The sequence below is a fragment of the Cyclopterus lumpus genome, chromosome 5, assembly GCF_009769545.1.
Source record: "Cyclopterus lumpus isolate fCycLum1 chromosome 5, fCycLum1.pri, whole genome shotgun sequence".
In the NCBI taxonomy this organism is placed as follows: Eukaryota; Metazoa; Chordata; class Actinopteri; order Perciformes; family Cyclopteridae; genus Cyclopterus; species Cyclopterus lumpus.
The window spans coordinates 24,070,083-24,093,464 of NC_046970.1; the positions used below are offsets into that span (position 1 = coordinate 24,070,083).

The following is a 23,382-nucleotide window of genomic DNA, read 5'->3' on the forward strand; positions in this document are numbered from 1 at the left end:
TCAGTCACTTCAGAGTTGGTCTGTTATCACGTGTGCGTGGTGTTCAGTGCCAAGCTCTGATAGTGATTGGATTCTTTGTTTGGCTGCCCTCAGACTGCAAGATGTGGAGGTTTGGGAACATGTGAGTTCATTTACTTTCTTTTTTCAAAGACAGGTAGCTGCACACTTAATGTCTCTAAATGATGTGTTTTACTTGCAGTTTGTTATGGAACTTGATGGCTGCAGTAATCCTGTTGGGTCAAGCAAGGCCAAATATGAAGGCCAATTCACAGTCAAGTAAGCCTGAATTCAAACTTAGTTTACCTTTGTTACAGGAAGTTTACTGCTCCTCACAAGCCGTTTCTTTTAACAGGCAGTGGCTTGCATTCAGACTGCGTGGGTAATCTAATGAGGCTGTCATTGGACAAGGCCCTAGCAATGGGGAATGCGCTTGAGGTGGAGGCCATCGGTAAGTATACAATCTGCTAATGAGCATGGTTGGTTAACACTAGGAGTGGTGTCCTGTCATGCTTGTCTTTATTTTTCCACCAGATGGCACCCAGCACATTGTGTTGACACCCAACTTGGCTGCTCAGTGTGGATACAGCATGGAGTCTGACCCGTGGGGTAACACCAGAATCTACTCGTCTCTGCTGGGCTGCTACGTGGACAACCAAGTATGTTTGAGCTCATTTTATCCGATGACATTCCATTATAATTAGCCACTGAGAAAAACATTTGTTGCATCAATTAATTTATTTTAGCCAATGAGTATTGTTCCATCTCAAAAAGCCAATGTTTGACCTTGACTCTCCTAATGCCAAATGCTTGTTTCATGCATTTAATTTGTAGGACGACCAAACCTTTAACGTTGGCTTAAGGCTCCGGATGTACGGCCCCAGTGGATCAGACGTGGTTACCCATGATGTGAAGCAGACTTGCAGCTACACTCGCTGGGCCTCTAGAGAGATTCTCTGCGACAGGAACTACATGGAAGTAGGTCACTAAACATTGACAGTTCAACCAACTTGTCTCTAACACACTAAGCCACCATTTCTTGTTTGTAGGTGTCTCACCACATTGCTACTCCTGATGCTGGAGCTAAGGGACAGACTCAAGATGTTAAAGAGATCGACATCATTCCTGATGTATGTGTAAATATTCTGTTACGGTGGACTTGCTTTTCAACCTGCACCATGTCTTATATAATTCAACAGAGGACATTATTAATTCTCCCCTTACCTCTAGGCCTCTGGGGCAGAACACGGTATCTGGAAGTTGACATTTTACACCCCAGAACCAGTGTCGATGGTGCTGAGGGAGGCTGAACAAGTCGGCTATGCTGCCATGGCGACCTCGACCCGTCTGGTTATGCGATCCCCCTACAATACAGCTGAGACTACTTCGGAAGAAGTAAGCAACACACCCATCAAGTGTTTTGCATTAAACTTGGCCTTAAGAGCATGACGATAAACCTGACATCTCTTAGGTGGATGGAGTCTCCATGGAAGTTTTCAGAGTGAGCGCCTACTACAAGGCACCGCATGGTCTAGGTGTGGAGAACTTGGCAGCTGCTTGTCCAACAGGCAAGTCTCAAGCAATCTGTGTGGATGTTGTTGCCGTTTGTCACACAGATGCGTCAACAGTTGGGTTATCATTAACAGGTGGCGTCCTCTTCATCAACAATGTAATCTCTTGGCACGTACCTCGCCGTATGACTCCACTGGTAGATGGCAGCTTTGAAATCCGGGAAATGCACATGGGCATCAACGGAAGGAGGCTTGATAGATCTCAGATGACTGCACGAGGGTACACGCTGTCCGCCACAGATTTCCACATCATCATTGAGATCCCAGTCGGCTCGCCTGATGGTCACTACAAGGTTGGGAAGTCATCTAGCTTAGACATGACAGGCACTTTTGTTGCATATTTTATTAAAATGTCATAAATAATTGCAGAGCCATGCCCCAGATTACCAATACCACATCACCTACATTGTGGAGCCCATGCTTGAGGTACTGTGGAGGACCACTGTTGCCCATGATGATACCAGATACAAGGTTTTGTTCCCCATTACCACCCCTCTGATTCTTCAAGCTCTCCACGTCCAAGAAAGTAAGTAATTATATGGTAGACTGAACTTCAGGCTAATGAAGAAAGGATATTGACCTGTTTTCTATTCCTCAGATACTATCCCAGATGCCCGAGAGTTCAACGTGGTCTTGGGTCCCCTTCTTCCGGATGTGGTGCTGAGGAACATCACCTTCTTCACCACAGTGCTCACGGTTGAAGAGAGCAATGCCAGAGGTTTTACTGTCCAGGAGCACCACTACGCCAATGGAACCAAGAGCATCTCTGTTTTAGTGCCCTTTGATGCAGATATTGTCCTGAAAGATGCAAGTGAAATTATAGATGCTAAATGTTACTTGGTGCCAGCTTATCTGCTCTGTATTAAGTGTTTCATTAACATTACTGTTTATATCTGCAGAATCCTGAACCCTTGGTTACAACCTACTTCCTCTCTCTGATCTTTGGGTTTATCATCCTTCCTGAAGAAACTCCTTTTGCCCTCCCAGTCGAGTTGCAGGCATCTCTGCAAGATGTTGGTAAGATATTTATCTTTTTATGGTATCTAGCTCATAATTGCTGGGATCAGAGTGGGGAGAGAAATGTAACCAATATTGCCATGACATTTCCCAGGTACTTTTAAAATGTAGACTTTTAAATATTATACTTTTTGGTGCCTTCAGGAGAGATGTGATATGGATGCAAACTGACCAAAGACCATGGGTGTCTTACTTTAAATATGAAATGACACCAACGCAACCTCACTGAGCCTCAGAAAGATGCTCAGTCCAATGGTCAACCTTGTGTCTGTTTTGTAGAGCTACCCACCATCACTGGCTCCTGTGACCAGAACCAGTTTTACATCAGTGTGAAATACGGGAGTCAAGGCAACAATTTCAAGGCAATGGTTGGACATCAACAGCTGACACCTGAAATGGCTGACTACCAGGTCCAAGAAAACAGCACACACTTCAGCCTCGTTCTGCCGTACACTGCCAAGGACACGACCTTCGAGGTATGTTTCACTATAACATCTCACCATGAATCTTCTGCACTGGATAACTTCCCTCTTTGTCTTACAGCTGATAACCTCAGATTCACTAAGAGCCCGCGTTGACTTCTTCCTGTTGCATACCAGTAACGACTGGGTGCTCGCTGATCTCTTCTTGTCCTGCAACTTCCCCTTAACAACAACCAGTAAGACTTAATGTTTAGTGTTTCTGCTGATGGGACTGTAGGACATTTTCTTCACTCTTACCACCTCTACCCTCCAGAGTGCTACCCCAATGGAACGATGACCGCTACGGCTGTGAAGGTGGATTCTGTGACCGATATCATCCCAAGTAGGCTGACCCTAAAGGACCAGTCTTGCAAACCGGCATTCAGTGGTGATCGCATTGCGTATTTCTTGTTCAATGTTGCGTCCTGTGGAACCACAAGAACCGTAAGTGTTAATTCGCCTTAAATCTCCACATTATTTAGTTCAAAATGCTCATGCCTCTGGTCTTTATTTTGTATTAAGTTCTTTGACCACTACATGCTGTATGAAAATGAGATTGCCTTGCCTTACAACAAAGGAGCGTCACCAGTTGGTCCTCAGTACAGGTAGAGGGACTCTTCCAATCTTTTTTCCTAATATACTTTCTAGAGGTCCACCCCAATGTATTTTCTTTTCTCCAAGACAAACCATTTCCTGCTACTATGTGGTCAATGAGACTCAGACTGTTGGCTTCGGCGCAAATCCAAGACTCTATGAACCCACCGCAGAGATCGGCTCAGGACAGCTGATGGTTCAAATGAGGCTAGCCCAGGGTAAGGTTGACTTGATTAAAATTTTGTTTTTGCAAGACTGTACCCTGTCTGGGCAATGCCTCTTTCTAATGGGACTCTTCTCCTCCAGATTCCTCGTACACGCTCTTCTACCAAGCAGAAGATTATCCAGTTGTAAAATATCTGAGGCAGTCTCTGTATTTTGAGGTGGAGCTGGTTGAATCTACTGACCCAAATTTGGAACTCATCTTGGAGAGCTGTTGGGCTACACTTGATGAAGACCGGACATCTCTGCCTAGCTGGGATATCATTGTGGACAGGTAATGAGTAGCATAAAGCTAGGTGCAGTCTCACAACTTCAGGTATGACTTGTGACAATCCAAAAAGCATAATTGTATAGTTTAAAAAGAAGCATTCAAATGTGTATTTTACCCACTCCCCAGCTGTGAGAATCCTGATGACAGCTATGTGACAATTTTCCATCCTGTTGTGAGCGACGCCAGGGTTTTAGTCCCATCCCACATCAAACGCTTCTCTATGAAGATGTTCACCTTCACTAAAGATAAAGAGGTTCTGAAAGACGAGGTAAAATATGAGTTGTGTGTATTGGTCACATCGCATAGTAGCCCTGTGTAATAAACCCTTCTGTCCGTCTACAGATCTTTGTCCACTGTGATGCAGAGATTTGTGACTCTCACAGCCAAGCAGATGGTTCATGCAGAGGCCAGTGTGTGCAACCTGCGCACCAGATGAACTACAGACAACAGAGAAAGCGCGGTAAGGGACATCTGCAAAACATTTTGTCAACTAAAACTACATGCAGTTGGTGATCGCTGTTTTTTTTGTCTTTCTAGTGCAAAGAGGAACAGACTCCATCAACCAAAGGCAAATCTCATCTGGGCCTATTGTGTTAACCTCTGGTCAAACTTCTGAATAAACATTTCTTTAAAATTCTGAAATTATCTTTCACTCAATTTCTATCCAAGCTTTGAAAAGTCTTCTTGGTTTTTACATGCGTCATACATTCAGGGGAACAATTTTTGTGCCACATTAGGCCGATCAACTACGGGTGAAAAAAGCAGCTCCTCTATGACTGAACTCAAATTCATACAACTGATTTACATCAACTGACCTGTCGTAACAACAATGGTGTTCCCAAGAAAAGTGTCTCCACCCGCTCTGCTTGTCGTGTTTTTTTTTTTTTTTTGTATAATTCTTTATTTCACGTGTACAATTTCAGCCAACCTTATGCTAAGACTTATGTTTTCAGTTGTCCAAAGTTTTAGATCATTAAATCTGACTGAACATTTTGATTCATGTTAAGTAGCACGATTGTAGATACTAAAACTCTTTAAATGGTTCCTTATTTCTTTGTCCCTCACATCTAAAAAGTAAATGTCATGGTCTCTGTGGTGGTTTTCCCGTTTGTTTGAAAGTCCTCTCCTTGTCTGTCTTGTGGCGGCTGGCCAATAGAGGGTTACGTGGCCTAAACCCACCTTGAGAGGGAGATAAGAATTTAAGAATAATCAATTGTCAATATTTGTGTTTAGACATGGAATTTACCCAGTAAAATAGGATATCTGTAGAAAATGCTTTTCCTGCACTCCGCCTGTCAGCATGTCACAGCTGCGCAGGGGCCTAATCGATTTGGCCCAAAAGAGGCGTGTCTACGAAGCAGCTTTGCCTATTACTGATTAAAGATATAAATGAGTGACATACAATTTAGTTCTCGTAAGATGCTATTTTAACGACATGACAACGGCAAACACTTGTCTTCCAAGAAGTCCCAACCTGGTAAAATCTCTCCTAGACCTGTTTGAGAGAAGACCTTTGGCGGAGAAACTACAGGTAAAGCAGCTGGGCCCAGATCAACCGGACTTAAGTCAGTCTGGTGTGAAAGGGAAGCAGCACATGAAGCTTCTGTAGAGACCCGGAAGGTTTGGTGCTGTCGTGCTAATGCCGTATTTTGCATTCTGTTTGCTTTATAAATCAACGGGGAAAGATCCAGCATGAACAGATATGGGAGTAAGGGACATGAAGCACTTGACAGAAAACGTGAAAACACCAGGACCCACATGGATAACTCCATCAAGCAGCCATATTGGGCAAAGTCAACGTCGCTACCAGCTAGATGAACACAGGATTGCGGTGAATCACAATGAGGTGGATAAAAACAGGCTCACTTTAACACTAACAAGGTTCATAGCAGAATCATAATATACACATGTGATTTATATTATACAATATATAGTGTATATATGTTATACTGAAATATGAATAAGATGTCATGTCAGTGTTGAAAGAAATGTTAGATATATTACGAACAAAATAGTAAATGCATGTTTGATTCTTTTTTTGCATTGAATCATACTGGAATGTTTGCTGAAATTGATTGGATGGCCCTACCAAAAAAAAAAAAAAAAACTACCAGCTAGCCGTCACTGCTTACTTCCTCCATATGTGATGGTCTGCACTGCTTGTTCTCTTTTATTGGTCTAATCACCCTGCTCTCGTGTATTTAGTCTGTGTACTTACCCTTAAGTCAAGTTGTCTGCGTTTGTTCCTCGTGTCATACAGTTGTGTTAAACTTGTTTTATTGTTTGGCTTTTCCCCAGTCTGCTTACGTGGTTGTTTTGCCTTACTAAAAGAGCAGTAAACAAAACCAAGAGTATTGCCTAACTCGGGTCGGAAACCCTTGGCTCCGGAGCCACATGGACAAACCGATGGGTGTTATGGCAAACCTCCAACTGGCTCAGATGACAACCGAGCAATGGACAAACACCCAGTTTGCTCAAATGGTGGTTGGACTACGGGACCCGTTACCCACTATCGGACTATCTGAAGGACTCAGATGACATGAGGAAACAGGCCTAGGATGCATCTCAGGATAAAGACAGGAGCCTGAACTGTTGAAAGAAGATGCATCCAAAACCACCACATCATGTTTTTCCTTTCCATAAGGATGAAGTGTGTTTCACTAAATCGAATGCATTAATAAAATGTTACATTAAAAATGTCTCAATTCACAGTAATGAAAATAGTAAATGTTTTAGCTAAAACACATGTTAAACTGAGGTTGATTATAAACGTCCATCGAAGTACCAATATAGGGTTCAATATTCTCTTGAACACTAATGTCTAAGTCTCAGGACAACTTCCCTTTTCTGGTCCAGGACGGCAGAGACTCCTAAAACTAGGGTCACTTTCAAAAAGCTTCAGTGCATTGGACAATTCAGTGTAGCTCTGTGGGCTAAAGCGCCTTTAATAGCTCTGAAATGTCAGACCAGCCTTTAAGTGCACATGGACCATTACCCCTAGCTACTATAGTGAAGCAAATCATTGAATAAACAATATCTAAAGTCGTCGTCTTGCAGCTTCTACTGTATCCGTATACAAAGAGTCACCCATTGTTGATCGGCCTAATGTGCAAAAAAATAAAATTGTCCTGAATGTATGACGCATTTAAAAGGACTTAACAAAGCTTTGATACAAATTGAGTGAGAGATGATTGCAGAAGTTAAAGAAATGTTTATTCAGAAGTTTGACCAGAGGTTAACACAATAGGCCCAGATGAGATTTGCCTTTGGTTGATGGAGTCTGTTCCTCTTTGCACTAGAAAGACCAAAAAAAAAAAACAGCGATCACCAACTGCATGTAGTTTTAGTTGACAAAATGTTTTGCAGATGTCCCTTACCGCGCTTTCTCTGTTGTCTGTAGTTCATCTGGTGCGCAGGTTGCACACACTGGCCTCTGCATGAACCATCTGCTTGGCTGTGAGAGTCACAAATCTCTGCATCACAGTGGACAAAGATCTGTAGACGGACAGAAGGGTTTATTACACAGGGCTACTATGCGATGTGACCAATACACACAACTCATATTTTACCTCGTCTTTCAGAACCTCTTTATCTTTAGTGAAGGTGAACATCTTCATAGAGAAGCGTTTGATGTGGGATGGGACTAAAACCCTGGCGTCGCTCACAACAGGATGGAAAATTGTCACATAGCTGTCATCAGGATTCTCACAGCTGGGGAGTGGGTAAAATACACATTTGAATGCTTCTTTTTAAACTATACAATTATGCTTTGTGGATTGTCACAAGTCATACCTGAAGTTGTGAGACTGCACCTAGCTTTATGCTACTCATTACCTGTCCACAATGATATCCCAGCTAGGCAGAGATGTCCGGTCTTCATCAAGTGTAGCCCAACAGCTCTCCAAGATGAGCTCCAAATTTGGGTCAGTAGATTCAACCAGCTCCACCTCAAAATACAGAGACTGCCTCAGATATTTTACAACTGGATAATCTTCTGCTTGGTAGAAGAGCGTGTACGAGGAATCTGGAGGAGAAGAGTCCCATTAGAAAGAGGCATTGCCCAGACAGGGTACAGTCTTGCAAAAACAAAATTTTAATCAAGTCAACCTTACCCTGGGCTAGCCTCATTTGAACCATCAGCTGTCCTGAGCCGATCTCTGCGGTGGGTTCATAGAGTCTTGGATTTGCGCCGAAGCCAACAGTCTGAGTCTCATTGACCACATAGTAGCAGGAAATGGTTTGTCTTGGAGAAAAGAAAATATATTGGGGTGGACCTCTAGAAAGTATATTAGGATAAAAGATTAGAAGAGTCCCTCTACCTGTACTGAGGACCAACTGGTGACGCTCCTTTGTTGTAAGGCAAGGCAATCTCATTTTCATACAGCATGTAGTGGTCAAAGAACTTAATACAAAATAAAGACCAGAGGCATGAGCATTTTGAACTAGATAATGTAGAGATTTAAGGCGAATTAACACTTACGGTTCTTGTGGTTCCACAGGACGCAACATTGAACAAGAAATACGCAATGCGATCACCACTGAATGCCGGCTTGCAAGACTGATCCTTTAGGGTCAGCCTACTTGGGATGATATCGGTCACAGAATCCACCTTCACAGCCGTAGCGGTCATCGTTCCATTGGGGTAGCACTCTGGAGGATAGAGGTGGTAAGAGTGAAGAAAATGTCCTACAGTCCCATCAGCAGAAACACTAAACATTAAGTCTTACTGGTTGTTGTTAAGGGGAAGTTGCAGGACAAGAAGAGATCAGCGAGCACCCAGTCGTTACTGGTATGCAACAGGAAGAAGTCAACGCGGGCTCTTAGTGAATCTGAGGTTATCAGCTGTAAGACAAAGAGGGAAGTTATCCAGTGCAGAAGATTCATGGTGAGATGTTATAGTGAAACATACCTCAAAGGTCGTGTCCTTGGCAGTGTAAGGCAGAACGAGGCTGAAGTGTGTGCTGTTTTCTTGGAACTGGTAGTCAGCCATTTCAGGTGTCAGCTGTTGATGTCCAACCATTGCCTTGAAATTGTTGCCTTGACTCCCGTATTTCACACTGATGTAAAACTGGTTCTGGTCACAGGAGCCAGTGATGGTGGGTAGCTCTAAAAAACAGACACAAGGTTGACCATTGGACTGAGCATCTTTCTCTGAGGCTCAGTGAGATTGCGTTGGTGTCATTTCATATTTAAAGTAAGACACCCATGGTCTTTGGTCAGTTTGCATCCATATCACATCTCTCCTGAAGGCACCAAAAAGTATAATATTTAAAAGTCTACATTTTAAAAGTACCTGGGAAATGTCATGGCAATATTGGTTACATTTCTCTCCCCACTCGGATCCCAGCAATTATGAGCTAGATACCATAAAAAGATAAATATCTTACCAACATCTTGCAGAGATGCCTGCAACTCGACTGGGAGGGCAAAAGGAGTTTCTTCAGGAAGGATGATAAACCCAAAGATCAGAGAGAGGAAGTAGGTTGTAACCAGGGGTTCAGGATTCTGCAGATATAAACAGTAATGTTACTGAAACACTTAATACAGAGCAGATAAGTTGGCACCAAGTAACATTTAGCATCTATAATTTCACTTGCATCTTTCAGGACAATATCTGCATCAAAGGACACTAAAACAGAGATGCTCTTGGTTCCATTCGTGTAGTGGTGCTCCTGGACAGTAAAACCTCTGGCATTGCTCTCTTCAACAGTGAGCACTGTGGTGAAGAAGGTGATGTTCCTCAGCACCACATCCGGAAGAAGGGGACCCAAGACCACGTTGAACTCTCGGGCATCTGGGATAGTATCTGAGGAATAGAAAACAGGTCAATAGCCTTTCTTCATTAGCCTGAAGTTCTGTCTACCATATAATGACTTACTTTCTTGGATGTGGAGAGCTTGATGAATCAGAGGGGTGGTAATGGGGAACAAAACCTTGTATCTGGTATCATCATGGGCAACAGTGGTCCTCCACAGTACCTCAAGCATGGGCTCCACAATGTAGGTGATGTGGTATTGGTAATCTGGGGCATGGCTCTGCAATTATTTATGACATTTTAATAAAATACGCAACAAAAGTGCCTGTCATGTCTAAGCTAGATGACTTCCCAACCTTGTAGTGACCATCAGGCGAGCCGACTGGGATCTCAATGATGATGTGGAAATCTGTGGCGGACAGCGTGTACCCTCGTGCAGCCATCTGAGATCTATCAAGCCTCCTTCCGTTGATGCCCATGTGCATTTCCCGGATTTCAAAGCTGCCATCTACCAGTGGTGTCATACGGCGAGGTACGTGCCAAGAGATTACATTGTTGATGAAGAGGACGCCACCTGTTAATGATAACCCAACTGTTGACGCATCTGTGTGACAAACGGCAACAACGTCCACACAGATTGCTCGCGACTTGCCTGTAGGACAAGCAGCTGCCAAGTTCTCCACACCCAGACCATGCGGTGCCTTGTAGTAGGCGCTCACTCTGAAAACTTCCATGGAGACTCCATCCACCTAAGAGATGTCAGGTATATCGTCATGCTTTTAAGGCCAACTTTAATGCAAAACACTTGATGGGTGTGTTGCTTACTTCTTCCGAAGTAGTCTCTGCTGTATTGTAGGGGGATCGCATAACCAGACGGGTCGAGGTCGCCATGGCAGCATAGCCGACTTGTTCAGCCTCCCTCAGCACCATCGACACTGGTTCTGGGGTGTAAAATGTCAACTTCCAGATACCATGTTCTGCTCCAGAGGCCTAGAGGTAAGGGGAGAATTAATAATGTCCTCTGTTGAATTATATAAGACATGGTGCAGGTTGAAAAGCAAGTCCACCGTAACAGAATATTTACACATACATCAGGAATGATGTCGATCTCTTTAACATCTTGAGTCTGTCCCTTAGCTCCAGCATCAGGAGTAGCAATGTGGTGAGACACCTACAAACAAGAAATGGTGGCTTAGTGTGTTAGAGACAAGTTGGTTGAACCGTCAATGTTTAGTGACCTACTTCCATGTAGTTCCTGTCGCAGAGAATCTCTCTAGAGGCCCAGCGAGTGTAGCTGCAAGTCTGCTTCACATCATGGGTAACCACGTCTGATCCACTGGGGCCGTACATCCGGAGCCTTAAGCCAACGTTAAAGGTTTGGTCGTCCTACAAATTAAATGCATGAAACAAGCATTTGGCATTAGGAGAGTCAAGGTCAAACATTGGCTTTTTAAGATGGCCACTGTATAAAATGTGTCGTCAGGAACAATACTCATTGGCTAAAATAAATTAATTGATGCAACAAATGTTTTTCTCAGTGGCAAATTCTAATGGAATGTCATCGGATAAAATGAGCTCAAACATACTTGGTTGTCCACGTAGCAGCCCAGCAGAGACGAGTAGATTCTGGTGTTACCCCACGGGTCAGACTCCATGCTGTATCCACACTGAGCAGCCAAGTTGGGTGTCAACACAATGTGCTGGGTGCCATCTGGTGGAAAAATAAAGACAAGCATGACAGGACACCACTCCTAGTGTTAACCAACCATGCTCATTAGCAGATTGTATACTTACTGATGGCCTCCACCTCAAGCGCATTCCCCACTGCTAGGGCCTTGTCCAATGACAGCCTCATTAGATTACCCACGCAGTCTGAATGCAAGCCACTGCCTGTTAAAAGAAACGGCTTGTGAGGAGCAGTAAACTTCCTGTAACAATGGTAAACTAAGTTTGAATTCAGGCTTACTTGACTGTGAATTGACCTTCATATTTGGCCTTGCTTGACCCAACAGGATTACTGCAGCCATCAAGTTCCATAACAAACTGCAAGTAAAACACATCATTTAGAGACATTAAGTGTGCAGCTACCTGTCTTTGAAAAAAGAAAGTAAATGAACTCACATGTTCCCAAACCTCCACATCTTGCAGTCTGAGGGCAGCCAAACAAAAGAACTAGAGGAATCCAATCACTATCAGAGCTTGGCACTGAACACCAAGCACACGTGATAACAGACCAACTCTGAAGTGACTGACTGCTTCCTGATCCATCGCCAGCTGTTTTATACATCAGTTAATTACAATACACATATGAGACCATCACCAGCTGGTTCAAAAGGACCTGTAACAGGTGATCTTCCATCCTGTTTTGCCTGATGTCAGAGTTCAGTATTTATTTATTTTTTAACACTTTGAGATCCCAATGTTTGCCTTCCCCAAAAACAAAACAAAAAACACAAACTTTTTTTGAAATTTTGGGAAATCCATTTATATACACCATCAACATAAATCACATTAACATTAGTTCATATCTTGTAGGTCTGTGTCCACTCTGATGTTGTGGTCCAGTGGGTAGAGCTTGTAACTTTATAAAATGGTACATGTGCAGTTGTTGAATAAAGAATTAAACAAAATAAAATAAAACACAAGCCTCCAAGCTGAGCGGACAGAGACACTTTTCTTGGGAACACCCGTTGTTGATACGACAGGTCAGTTGATGTAAATCAGTTGTATGATCATAGTTTGAGTTCAGTCATAGAGGAGCTGCGTTTTTTTCTTTTGCCAATAATTAAGTGTACGGATAGATAATGTAGGCCTTTTTGTAGACTTAGTTACAATATTCAGTACTGCTGTGCTCTGTTACTTTACTTTGAGGAGATTGCACTCTTAGTCTAAGCACAACACTGGAATAATAATTCCACCAGGTAAACTTGAACATGCACACCTCTCGAGTTTAACAGCGACTATAACCGCACAACTATATAGATTCTAATTAACTTGAGGATAAACTTTTATTCTACATGTAGATCTTAATCCCTGAAAACATAAACAGGACCCATTGAAATCGGATGAGAAATGTAACTCAGCAACGGAGTGAATAAGTCGATCTAGGTAGCTTAAATCTGTATGCCTGTGTGAGCAACCGTCAACAATGTACTTTATTGAAATACTTCCGCTAACAACTTTATGATTTAGGCCGTTTTGAAACAAAAATACATTCTTTACTAATTGTTGGGTCTACTATAATAGTCATAGATAATCTGCTGCAATAATTAATGAACAAAGCTTTTCACGTTTTTATGTTTGTTTTTCACATCTGTAGAGTGGTTATGCCCAAATGTTATTGTCGGGGCAAAACCCCTAACTCTTGTCCTCCTGTGACAGGAGCTTGTGCAACTTCTTTGATATACCATTGATGTTTGCATGTGTTTGCATGTGTCTGAAGAACTAGGACAGGTTAAAGGCAGCTTCGGGACACCAATGATGACCGACATGTCCTGGGTTCATCTTAGTGGACAAAAGCCAAACATGATCGATTATAGAGGCCCGGGACGGTAGAAAGAGAGAGAAACGGTCTTGTGCTCGTTCTGTTTTTCAGTAGATCAAACACAGCTATTTGTCTACTGAGCTTCTGTAAGCGTATAAAAGATGGAGATGTTGGACTGAACGACGGCAGTAATGTCTGGCAACCTTACTTGAAGGCTCAGCGATTCCTGTTTCAGACGTGTCTGTACTTTAGCTCATGGTTGATTACTTGTAAACTTGTTCCTGTAATAAAGTGTTATAAGACAACCGTGCTTAAAGTACTTTTGATTCATCACAAGGTAACGGAACATTCATTTCCACCACAAATTGGGGACGAGGATGGGATGGACGCGCATGTCTGGACTCCGGCGAACGGCAGAAGGCGCCATAGATAAATGATTCCTCCCCTGAGGGTGAGAAGCTGCCGTTCAGCGGAGACCGGACTAGCGATCCAATCCAGTTGAAGAAACAGTGGAAAAACACAGTGAGAGATTCAATTTATTTTAAGACAGACAGTCAGACTTGTCTGTACTTTGGCTCATGGTTGATTACTTGTAAACTTGTTCCTGTAAGTGTTATAAGACAACCGTGCTTAAAGTACTTTTGATTTCTCTCAAGGTAACGGAACATTCATTTCCACAAGTTATTTGATAACAACAAAAAAAGTCAGATAATATCTCCACTCGTTCTCTTATATAGGACTACCTGTACTATTGACACTAGTCAGAGGAGTGTGCCTCCTCTTCTATTGACATTTCTTCCAGTATTTGCAAACACAACATCCCCTGAGATTTCATCAAACCACTTTTTTTTATTGATGTGAATGCAGTGTCATTTTTCTAAATATCTTAATTTCTTGGGTTTCATTCTGTCAGCTCATCTGACACCTACTGGTGGTACTCCTGTGACAACTATTGGCACCTAAGTGTGGAGATATTATCCGAATTGTATTTGAAAACGTTTTTATTTATACTTGTAAATTATAGCAAAATTATTTTAGCCGATTGTTTTCAATTACCATAAAAGTAATTATTTGGAAAGAATATACTTTGTTCCTTTTGTTTCAAAACAAAAAAGTACAATGTGGTTAGAGGGATGTATACAGAGAACAGGTGGCTCAGGCTGCATCCCAAGTCTCTTTCTTGCATCCCCGTTTCCCTCACTTGCGTCTTAGTCCCACCAGGGATGCATGGAGACGCAAGGAAACCATGGGAGGAGAGGGGAAACGAGGAAAGCGTCCTGTAGAGCGTAACGTGGGTGTTTAGCCCGATAAATTACATACAAACATTAAGGATTAAGATGGAACACAGACTAATGAAATCAGAGGAATCTTTTACAGATTTATGCAAACATTTTGTTATTGAAGCGATTTCGAGTAATACCAAGTAAATAGATTATAAATGACATCTCATATCATGAGGAAAGAGCCCGGAAGACGTTGAAATCAAGGAATACAAAGTATAAAATACCCAATTCAATTCAATTCAATTCAGTTTATTTTGTATAGCCCAATCTCACAAATTACAAATTTGCCTCAGAGGGCTTTACAATCTGTACACATACGACATCCCTGTCCCAGGACCTCACATCGGATCAGGAAAAACTTCCCAAAAATAACCTTTGACAGGGAAAAAAGTGAAGAAACATTCAGGAGAGCAACAGAGGAGGATCCCTCTCCCCGGATGGACAGAAGCAATAGATGTCATGTGTACAGAATGAACAGCATTTACAAAGTTACATAAACACATTACATGAATATGACAATGTATTAATGGAACTCCAATCCATGAAACATATGGAGGTAGAGAGGAGGGGGCGGGGCGCATCAGCAGGACCAACGCGGGAGGCCGGCTCACCAGGCATCAGACACCTCCAGGTCCAATGGACCCTATGAGACGTGAAGTCACAAAGACTCCGGGGAGGAAGCAGAGTTAATAAGGTGCAATGGAGAGATGTAAATTCATCCATAAGGAGAGAGAGAAGAGGAGAGAGGTGCTCAGTGTATCCTAAAACATCCCCCAGCAGCCTATAAGCCTATAGCAGCATATCAAGGGGCTCGACCAGGGCAAACCTGATTCAGCCCTAACTATAAGCACTATCAAACAGGAAAGTCTTAAGTCTATTCTTGAATGAGGTGACTGTGTCTGCCTCCCGGACTGAAAGTGGAAGCTGGTTCCATAAAAGAGGAGCTTGATAACTGAAGGCTCTGGCTCCCATCCTACTTTTTAGGACTCTAGGAACCACAAGTAGCCCCACATTTAGTGAGCGCAGCTCTCTAGTGGGGCAATATGGTACTACAAGCTCCTTAAGATATGATGGTGCATCACCAATCAAGGCTTTGTAGGTGAGGAGAAGAATTTTAAATGTGATTCTTGATTTTACAGAGAGCCAGTGCAGAGCAGCTAATACAGGAATAATGTGATCTCTTTTCTTAGTTTTTGTGAGTACACGAGCTGCAGCATTCTGGATCAACTGGAGGCACTTAAGAGACGTATTAGAGCAGCCTGATAATAAGGAGTTGCAGTAATCTAGTCTGGAAGTAACAAACGCATGAACCAGCTTTTCTGCATCTTTTTGAAACAAGATGTGCCTGATTTTTGAAATGTTACGTAGATGAAAAAATGCAATCCTTGAGATTTGCTTAACGTGGGAGTTAAAGGACAAGTCCCGGTCAAAGATAACGCCTAGATTCTTTACAGTGGTGTTGGATGCCAGGGAAATGCCATCTACAGAAACCACATCACCAGATAATTGATCTCTGAGGTGTTCAGGGCCCAGTAAAATAACTTCAGTTTTGTCTGAGTTTAACATCAGGAAGTTGCAGGTCATCCATGTTTTTATGTCTTTAAGACATTCTTGAATTTTAGCGAGCTGGTTGGTCTCCTCTGGTTTGATCGATAGATATAATTGAGTATCGTCTGCATAGCAATGAAAGTTTATGCAGTGTTTCCTGATAATATTGCCCAAAGGAAGCATATATAAGGTAAATAAAATTGGTCCAAGCACAGAACCTTGTGGAACTCCGTGATTAACGTTGGTCATTGAGGCTTCATCGTTTACAAATACAAATTGAGATCGATCTGATAAATAGGATTTAAACCAACTTAGTGCGGTACATGAAATGCCGATCGACTGATCTGTAATAGGATGTCATGATCAATGGTGTCGAACGCAGCACTATGGTCTAATAATACCAGTACGGAGATGAGTCCTTTATCTGATGCAATTAGGTCATTTGTAATTTTCACCAGTGCTGTCTGTGCTGTGGTGTTTTCTAAATCCTGACTGAAACTCCTCAAATAAACTATTCTGATGTAGGAAGTCGCACAACTGATTTGCGACTACTTTCTCAAGGATCTTAGAGAGGAAGGGAAGGTTAGAGATTGGTCTGTAGTTAGCCAATACCTCTGGATTAAGAGTGGGCCCACAATTGTACACTATATTCTTTGAAGTAGTCATGGTAACGTGATATGTTGCATCAAAGTGCTGTACCATTCATATTCACACCATTTCAAAGCAACCATTTACCAGGTGACGTCTGAAAGTCCCTGAGGGTTCAGTGTTTGATGGCTTAGGGGGACATTGGGATTGGGCCTGTGCAGTGTAACGGAAGAGTTTCCTGGTCTGGACAGTTAAGCAAACATTCCAGTAATAAAAAGGTACTTAAATATTGTATGTTTTCAGTTGATTAATGAAATGACTACTTTTAATAAAGACAGCCATCATTGCCAGAGTAAAGATGTTATTTCTCTGTTAAACTGCATTGAGTATTTATACACTGCTGTTTATTCGCAGAATGTATTTATTTGCATCTGTATGTTTTGCAATTTTGATGTGATGTCAATTACCCTGAATGATTGCTTAAGAAAATCATAACATGTTTGAACACCCTACATTTAGAGTCATAAACCATTTAATGTAACTTGTTTTAAAACTAATGTTTTCATAGAAATCAGGAAGTTGGAAATTCGTAGAAAGAATAATGACAGTGATATGAAATTGTGTGTTCTGCCAAAAGGTTATCCTGACCAAAACAAATCAAATGTCTGTCTAATATGCCACACAAATAGCTGCCCTGAATGTAATGCAGGGTTAAGACCAAAAGGACTTTTCAAAGCTTTACAAAGTGAACGAACAGATGATTTCAGAATTTTAAAGAAATGTTTATTCAGAAGTTTGACCAGAGGTTAACACAATAGGCCCAGATGAGATTTGCCTTTGGTTGATGGTGTCTGTTCCTCTTTGCACTAGAAAGACAAAAAAAAAACAGCAATCACCAACTGCATGTAGTTTTAGTTGACAAAATGTTTTGCAGATGTCCCTTACCGCGCTTTCTCTGTTGTCTGTAGTTCATCTGGTGTGCGGGTTGCACACACTGGCCTCTGCATGAACCATCTGCTTGGCTGTGCGAGTCACAAATCTCTGCATCACAGTGGACAAAGATCTGTAGACGGACAGAAGGGTTTATTACACAGGGCTACTATGCGATGTGACCAATACACACAACTCATATTTTACCTCGTCTTTCAGAACCTCTTTATCTTTAGTGAAGGTGAACATCTTCATAGAGAAGCGTTTGATGTGGGATGGGACTAAAACCCTGGCGTCGCTCACAACAGGATGGAAAATTGTCACATAGCTGTCATCAGGATTCTCACAGCTGGGGAGTGGGTAAAATACACATTTGAATGCTTCTTTTTAAACTATACAATTATGCTTTGTGGATTGTCACAAGTCATACCTGAAGTTGTGAGACTGCACCTAGCTTTATGCTACTCATTACCTGTCCACAATGATATCCCAGCTAGGCAGAGATGTCCGGTCTTCATCAAGTGTAGCCCAACAGCTCTCCAAGATGAGCTCCAAATTTGGGTCAGTAGATTCAACCAGCTCCACCTCAAAATACAGAGACTGCCTCAGATATTTTACAACTGGATAATCTTCTGCTTGGTAGAAGAGCGTGTACGAGGAATCTGGAGGAGAAGAGTCCCATTAGAAAGAGGCATTGCCCAGACCGGGTACAGTCTTGCAAAACAAGGTTTTAATCAAGTCAACCTTACCCTGGGCTAGCCTCATTTGAACCATCAGCTGTCCTGAGCCGATCTCTGCGGTGGGTTCATAGAGTCTTGGATTTGCGCCGAAGCCAACAGTCTGAGTCTCATTGACCACATAGTAGCAGGAAATGGTTTGTCTTGGAGAAAAGAAAATATATTGGGGTGGACCTCTAGAAAGTATATTAGGATAAAAGATTAGAAGAGTCCCTCTACCTGTACTGAGGACCAACTGGTGACGCTCCTTTGTTGTAAGGCAAGGCAATCTCATTTTCATACAGCATGTAGTGGTCAAAGAACTTAATACAAAATAAAGACCAGAGGCATGAGCATTTTGAACTAGATAATGTAGAGATTTAAGGCGAATTAACACTTACGGTTCTTGTGGTTCCACAGGACGCAACATTGAACAAGAAATACGCAATGCGATCACCACTGAATGCCGGCTTGCAAGACTGATCCTTTAGGGTCAGCCTACTTGGGATGATATCGGTCACAGAATCCACCTTCACAGCCGTAGCGGTCATCGTTCCATTGGGGTAGCACTCTGGAGGATAGAGGTGGTAAGAGTGAAGAAAATGTCCTACAGTCCCATCAGCAGAAACTCTAAACATTAAGTCTTACTGGTTGTTGTTAAGGGGAAGTTGCAGGACAAGAAGAGATCAGCGAGCACCCAGTCGTTACTGGTATGCAACAGGAAGAAGTCAACGCGGGCTCTTAGTGAATCTGAGGTTATCAGCTGTAAGACAAAGAGGGAAGTTATCCAGTGCAGAAGATTCATGGTGAGATGTTATAGTGAAACATACCTCAAAGGTCGTGTCCTTGGCAGTGTAAGGCAGAACGAGGCTGAAGTGTGTGCTGTTTTCTTGGAACTGGTAGTCAGCCATTTCAGGTGTCAGCTGTTGATGTCCAACCATTGCCTTGAAATTGTTGCCTTGACTCCCGTATTTCACACTGATGTAAAACTGGTTCTGGTCACAGGAGCCAGTGATGGTGGGTAGCTCTAAAAAACAGACACAAGGTTGACCATTGGACTGAGCATCTTTCTCTGAGGCTCAGTGAGGTTGCGTTGGTGTCATTTCATATTTAAAGTAAGACACCCATGGTCTTTGGTCAGTTTGCATCCATATCACATCTCTCCTGAAGGCACCAAAAAGTATAATATTTAAAAGTCTACATTTTAAAAGTACCTGGGAAATGTCATGGCAATATTGGTTACATTTCTCTCCCCACTCGGATCCCAGCAATTATGAGCTAGATACCATAAAAAGATAAATATCTTACCAACATCTTGCAGAGATGCCTGCAACTCGACTGGGAGGGCAAAAGGAGTTTCTTCAGGAAGGATGATAAACCCAAAGATCAGAGAGAGGAAGTAGGTTGTAACCAGGGGTTCAGGATTCTGCAGATATAAACAGTAATGTTACTGAAACACTTAATACAGAGCAGATAAGCTGGCACCAAGTAACATTTAGCATCTATAATTTCACTTGCATCTTTCAGGACAATATCTGCATCAAAGGACACTAAAACAGAGATGCTCTTGGTTCCATTCGTGTAGTGGTGCTCCTGGACAGTAAAACCTCTGGCATTGCTCTCTTCAACAGTGAGCACTGTGGTGAAGAAGGTGATGTTCCTCAGCACCACATCCGGAAGAAGGGGCCCCAAGACCACGTTGAACTCTCGGGCATCTGGGATAGTATCTGAGGAATAGAAAACAGGTCAATAGCCTTTCTTCATTAGCCTGAAGTTCTGTCTACCATATAATGACTTACTTTCTTGGATGTGGAGAGCTTGAAGAATCAGAGGGGTGGTAATGGGGAACAAAACCTTGTATCTGGTATCATCATGGGCAACAGTGGTCCTCCACAGTACCTCAAGCATGGGCTCCACAATGTAGGTGATGTGGTATTGGTAATCTGGGGCATGGCTCTGCAATTATTTATGACATTTTAATAAAATACGCAACAAAAGTGCCTGTCATGTCTAAGCTAGATGACTTCCCAACCTTGTAGTGACCATCAGGCGAGCCGACTGGGATCTCAATGATGATGTGGAAATCTGTGGCGGACAGCGTGTACCCTCGTGCAGCCATCTGAGATCTATCAAGCCTCCTTCCGTTGATGCCCATGTGCATTTCCCGGATTTCAAAGCTGCCATCTACCAGTGGTGTCATACGGCGAGGTACGTGCCAAGAGATTACATTGTTGATGAAGAGGACGCCACCTGTTAATGATAACCCAACTGTTGATGCATCTGTGTGACAAACGGCAACAACGTCCACACAGATTGCTCGCGACTTGCCTGTAGGACAAGCAGCTGCCAAGTTCTCCACACCCAGACCATGCGGTGCCTTGTAGTAGGCGCTCACTCTGAAAACTTCCATGGAGACTCCATCCACCTAAGAGATGTCAGGTATATCGTCATGCTTTTAAGGCCAACTTTAATGCAAAACACTTGATGGGTGTGTTGCTTACTTCTTCCGAAGTAGTCTCTGCTGTATTGTAGGGGGATCGCATAACCAGACGGGTCGAGGTCGCCATGGCAGCATAGCCGACTTGTTCAGCCTCCCTCAGCACCATCGACACTGGTTCTGGGGTGTAAAATGTCAACTTCCAGATACCATGTTCTGCTCCAGAGGCCTAGAGGTAAGGGGAGAATTAATAATGTCCTCTGTTGAATTATATAAGACATGGTGCAGGTTGAAAAGCAAGTCCACCGTAACAGAATATTTACACATACATCAGGAATGATGTCGATCTCTTTAACATCTTGAGTCTGTCCCTTAGCTCCAGCATCAGGAGTAGCAATGTGGTGAGACACCTACAAACAAGAAATGGTGGCTTAGTGTGTTAGAGACAAGTTGGTTGAACCGTCAATGTTTAGTGACCTACTTCCATGTAGTTCCTGTCGCAGAGAATCTCTCTAGAGGCCCAGCGAGTGTAGCTGCAAGTCTGCTTCACATCATGGGTAACCACGTCTGATCCACTGGGGCCGTACATCCGGAGCCTTAAGCCAACGTTAAAGGTTTGGTCGTCCTACAAATTAAATGCATGAAACAAGCATTTGGCATTAGGAGAGTCAAGGTCAAACATTGGCTTTTTAAGATGGCCACTGTATAAAATGTGTCGTCAGGAACAATACTCATTGGCTAAAATAAATTAATTGATGCAACAAATGTTTTTCTCAGTGGCAAATTCTAATGGAATGTCATCGGATAAAATGAGCTCAAACATACTTGGTTGTCCACGTAGCAGCCCAGCAGAGACGAGTAGATTCTGGTGTTACCCCACGGGTCAGACTCCATGCTGTATCCACACTGAGCAGCCAAGTTGGGTGTCAACACAATGTGCTGGGTGCCATCTGGTGGAAAAATAAAGACAAGCATGACAGGACACCACTCCTAGTGTTAACCAACCATGCTCATTAGCAGATTGTATACTTACTGATGGCCTCCACCTCAAGCGCATTCCCCACTGCTAGGGCCTTGTCCAATGACAGCCTCATTAGATTACCCACGCAGTCTGAATGCAAGCCACTGCCTGTTAAAAGAAACGGCTTGTGAGGAGCAGTAAACTTCCTGTAACAATGGTAAACTAAGTTTGAATTCAGGCTTACTTGACTGTGAATTGGCCTTCATATTTGGCCTTGCTTGACCCAAGAGGATTACTGCAGCCATCAAGTTCCATAACAAACTGCAAGTAAAACACATCATTTAGAGACATTAAGTGTGCAACTACCTGTCTTTGAAAAAAGAAAGTAAATGAACTCACATGTTCCCAAACCTCCACATCTTGCAGTCTGAGGGCAGCCAAACAAAAGAACTAGAGGAATCCAATCACTATCAGAGCTTGGCACTGAACACCAAGCACACGTGATAACAGACCAACTCTGAAGAGACTGACTGCTTCCTGATCCATCGCCAGCTGTTTTATACATCAGTTAATTACAATACACATGTGAGACCATCAACAGCTGGATCAAAAGGACCTGTAACAGGTGATCTTCCATCCTGTTTTGCCTGATGTCAGAGTTCAGTATTTATCTAACTGTTAACACTTTGAGATCCCAATGTTTGCCTTCCCCAAAAACAAAACAAAAAACACAAACTTTTTTTGAAAATTGGGGAAATCCATTTATATACACCATCAACTTAAATCACATTAACATTAGTTCATATCTTGTAGGTCTGTGTCCACTCTGATATTGTGGTCCAGTGGGTAGAGTAATGTGCAGTGTTCAAACCAGGATGACGGGATGAAAGGAAAGGCCTCTCTCACACTGATAATGTCTCACTTTTACACACACAAGTAAGTTTTCCATTTTAGTTCAAACAAGGGATGGGATAAATACTCTAGTTGGTTTTCTCCAATCAGGAAAACATGTTTTTTTTTTCTAGTGGTTAAGATATATATTTTTCTTTTCTTTTTTTTCTTCCTTATTTCTTCCACAGGTCAAACATTCGCTGTTTTAGGATTTTCACAAAATAGGGGCCCCAAAAGGTTCTTGCAAGCCCAAACACAACATGAATATATTGAAAATAGTATGATATGATATTCAAACCTGCAACAATTCTAAGTGCAGTATTTCTTCCATTAGAATGTATATATACTCATGTATATATATATACACATATATATGTATATATACATATATATATACATACTTATGGGACAAGGATGTCGTATGTGTACAGATTGTAAAGCCCTGTGAGGCAAATTTGTAATTTGTGATATTGGGCTATACAAAATAAACTGAATTGAATTGAATTGAATACATACACATATATACATATATATACACACATATATATATATATATATATACACGTTTATAGGCTCCAGCGCCCACGCGACCCTAATGAGGATAAGCGGTATTGAAAATGGATGGATGGATGGATACACGTTTATATATATCCATA

At 42.4% G+C, this 23,382-nt stretch overlaps 3 protein-coding genes across 3 annotated transcripts; 1 reads left to right on the top strand and 2 right to left on the bottom strand.

Annotated features, from left to right (window-relative positions):
* Positions 1–13: 13 nt before the first annotated feature.
* LOC117730903 lies at positions 14–4,775 on the top strand. Its single transcript, XM_034532963.1, has 21 exons — positions 14–121; positions 200–276; positions 353–448; positions 532–656; positions 832–975; positions 1,047–1,127; positions 1,228–1,392; positions 1,469–1,565; positions 1,644–1,861; positions 1,938–2,094; positions 2,167–2,375; positions 2,468–2,585; positions 2,865–3,061; positions 3,129–3,243; positions 3,321–3,490; positions 3,569–3,651; positions 3,728–3,858; positions 3,947–4,136; positions 4,260–4,401; positions 4,476–4,593; positions 4,671–4,775. Exons 1-21 carry the CDS (start codon positions 102–104, stop codon positions 4,751–4,753), a joined length of 2,736 nt encoding a protein of 911 aa, XP_034388854.1. The 5' UTR covers positions 14–101; the 3' UTR covers positions 4,754–4,775.
* Positions 4,776–7,324: 2,549 nt separating this feature from the next.
* LOC117730885 lies at positions 7,325–12,127 on the bottom strand. Its single transcript, XM_034532939.1, has 21 exons — positions 12,010–12,127; positions 11,855–11,931; positions 11,683–11,778; positions 11,475–11,599; positions 11,131–11,274; positions 10,979–11,059; positions 10,714–10,878; positions 10,541–10,637; positions 10,245–10,462; positions 10,012–10,168; positions 9,731–9,939; positions 9,521–9,638; positions 9,043–9,239; positions 8,861–8,975; positions 8,614–8,783; positions 8,453–8,535; positions 8,246–8,376; positions 7,968–8,157; positions 7,703–7,844; positions 7,511–7,628; positions 7,325–7,428 (listed from the first exon to the last, which is right to left on the bottom strand). Exons 1-21 carry the CDS (start codon positions 12,027–12,029, stop codon positions 7,346–7,348), a joined length of 2,736 nt encoding a protein of 911 aa, XP_034388830.1. The 5' UTR covers positions 12,030–12,127; the 3' UTR covers positions 7,325–7,345.
* A 5,447-nt stretch (positions 12,128–17,574) lies between these two features.
* LOC117731115 lies at positions 17,575–22,352 on the bottom strand. Its single transcript, XM_034533269.1, has 21 exons — positions 22,235–22,352; positions 22,080–22,156; positions 21,908–22,003; positions 21,700–21,824; positions 21,356–21,499; positions 21,204–21,284; positions 20,939–21,103; positions 20,766–20,862; positions 20,470–20,687; positions 20,237–20,393; positions 19,956–20,164; positions 19,746–19,863; positions 19,268–19,464; positions 19,086–19,200; positions 18,839–19,008; positions 18,678–18,760; positions 18,471–18,601; positions 18,194–18,383; positions 17,929–18,070; positions 17,737–17,854; positions 17,575–17,657 (listed from the first exon to the last, which is right to left on the bottom strand). The coding sequence occupies exons 1-21, from the start codon at positions 22,252–22,254 to the stop codon at positions 17,575–17,577; spliced, it is 2,736 nt and encodes a 911-aa protein (XP_034389160.1). The 5' UTR covers positions 22,255–22,352.
* Between the last annotated feature and the right edge of the window lie 1,030 nt (positions 22,353–23,382).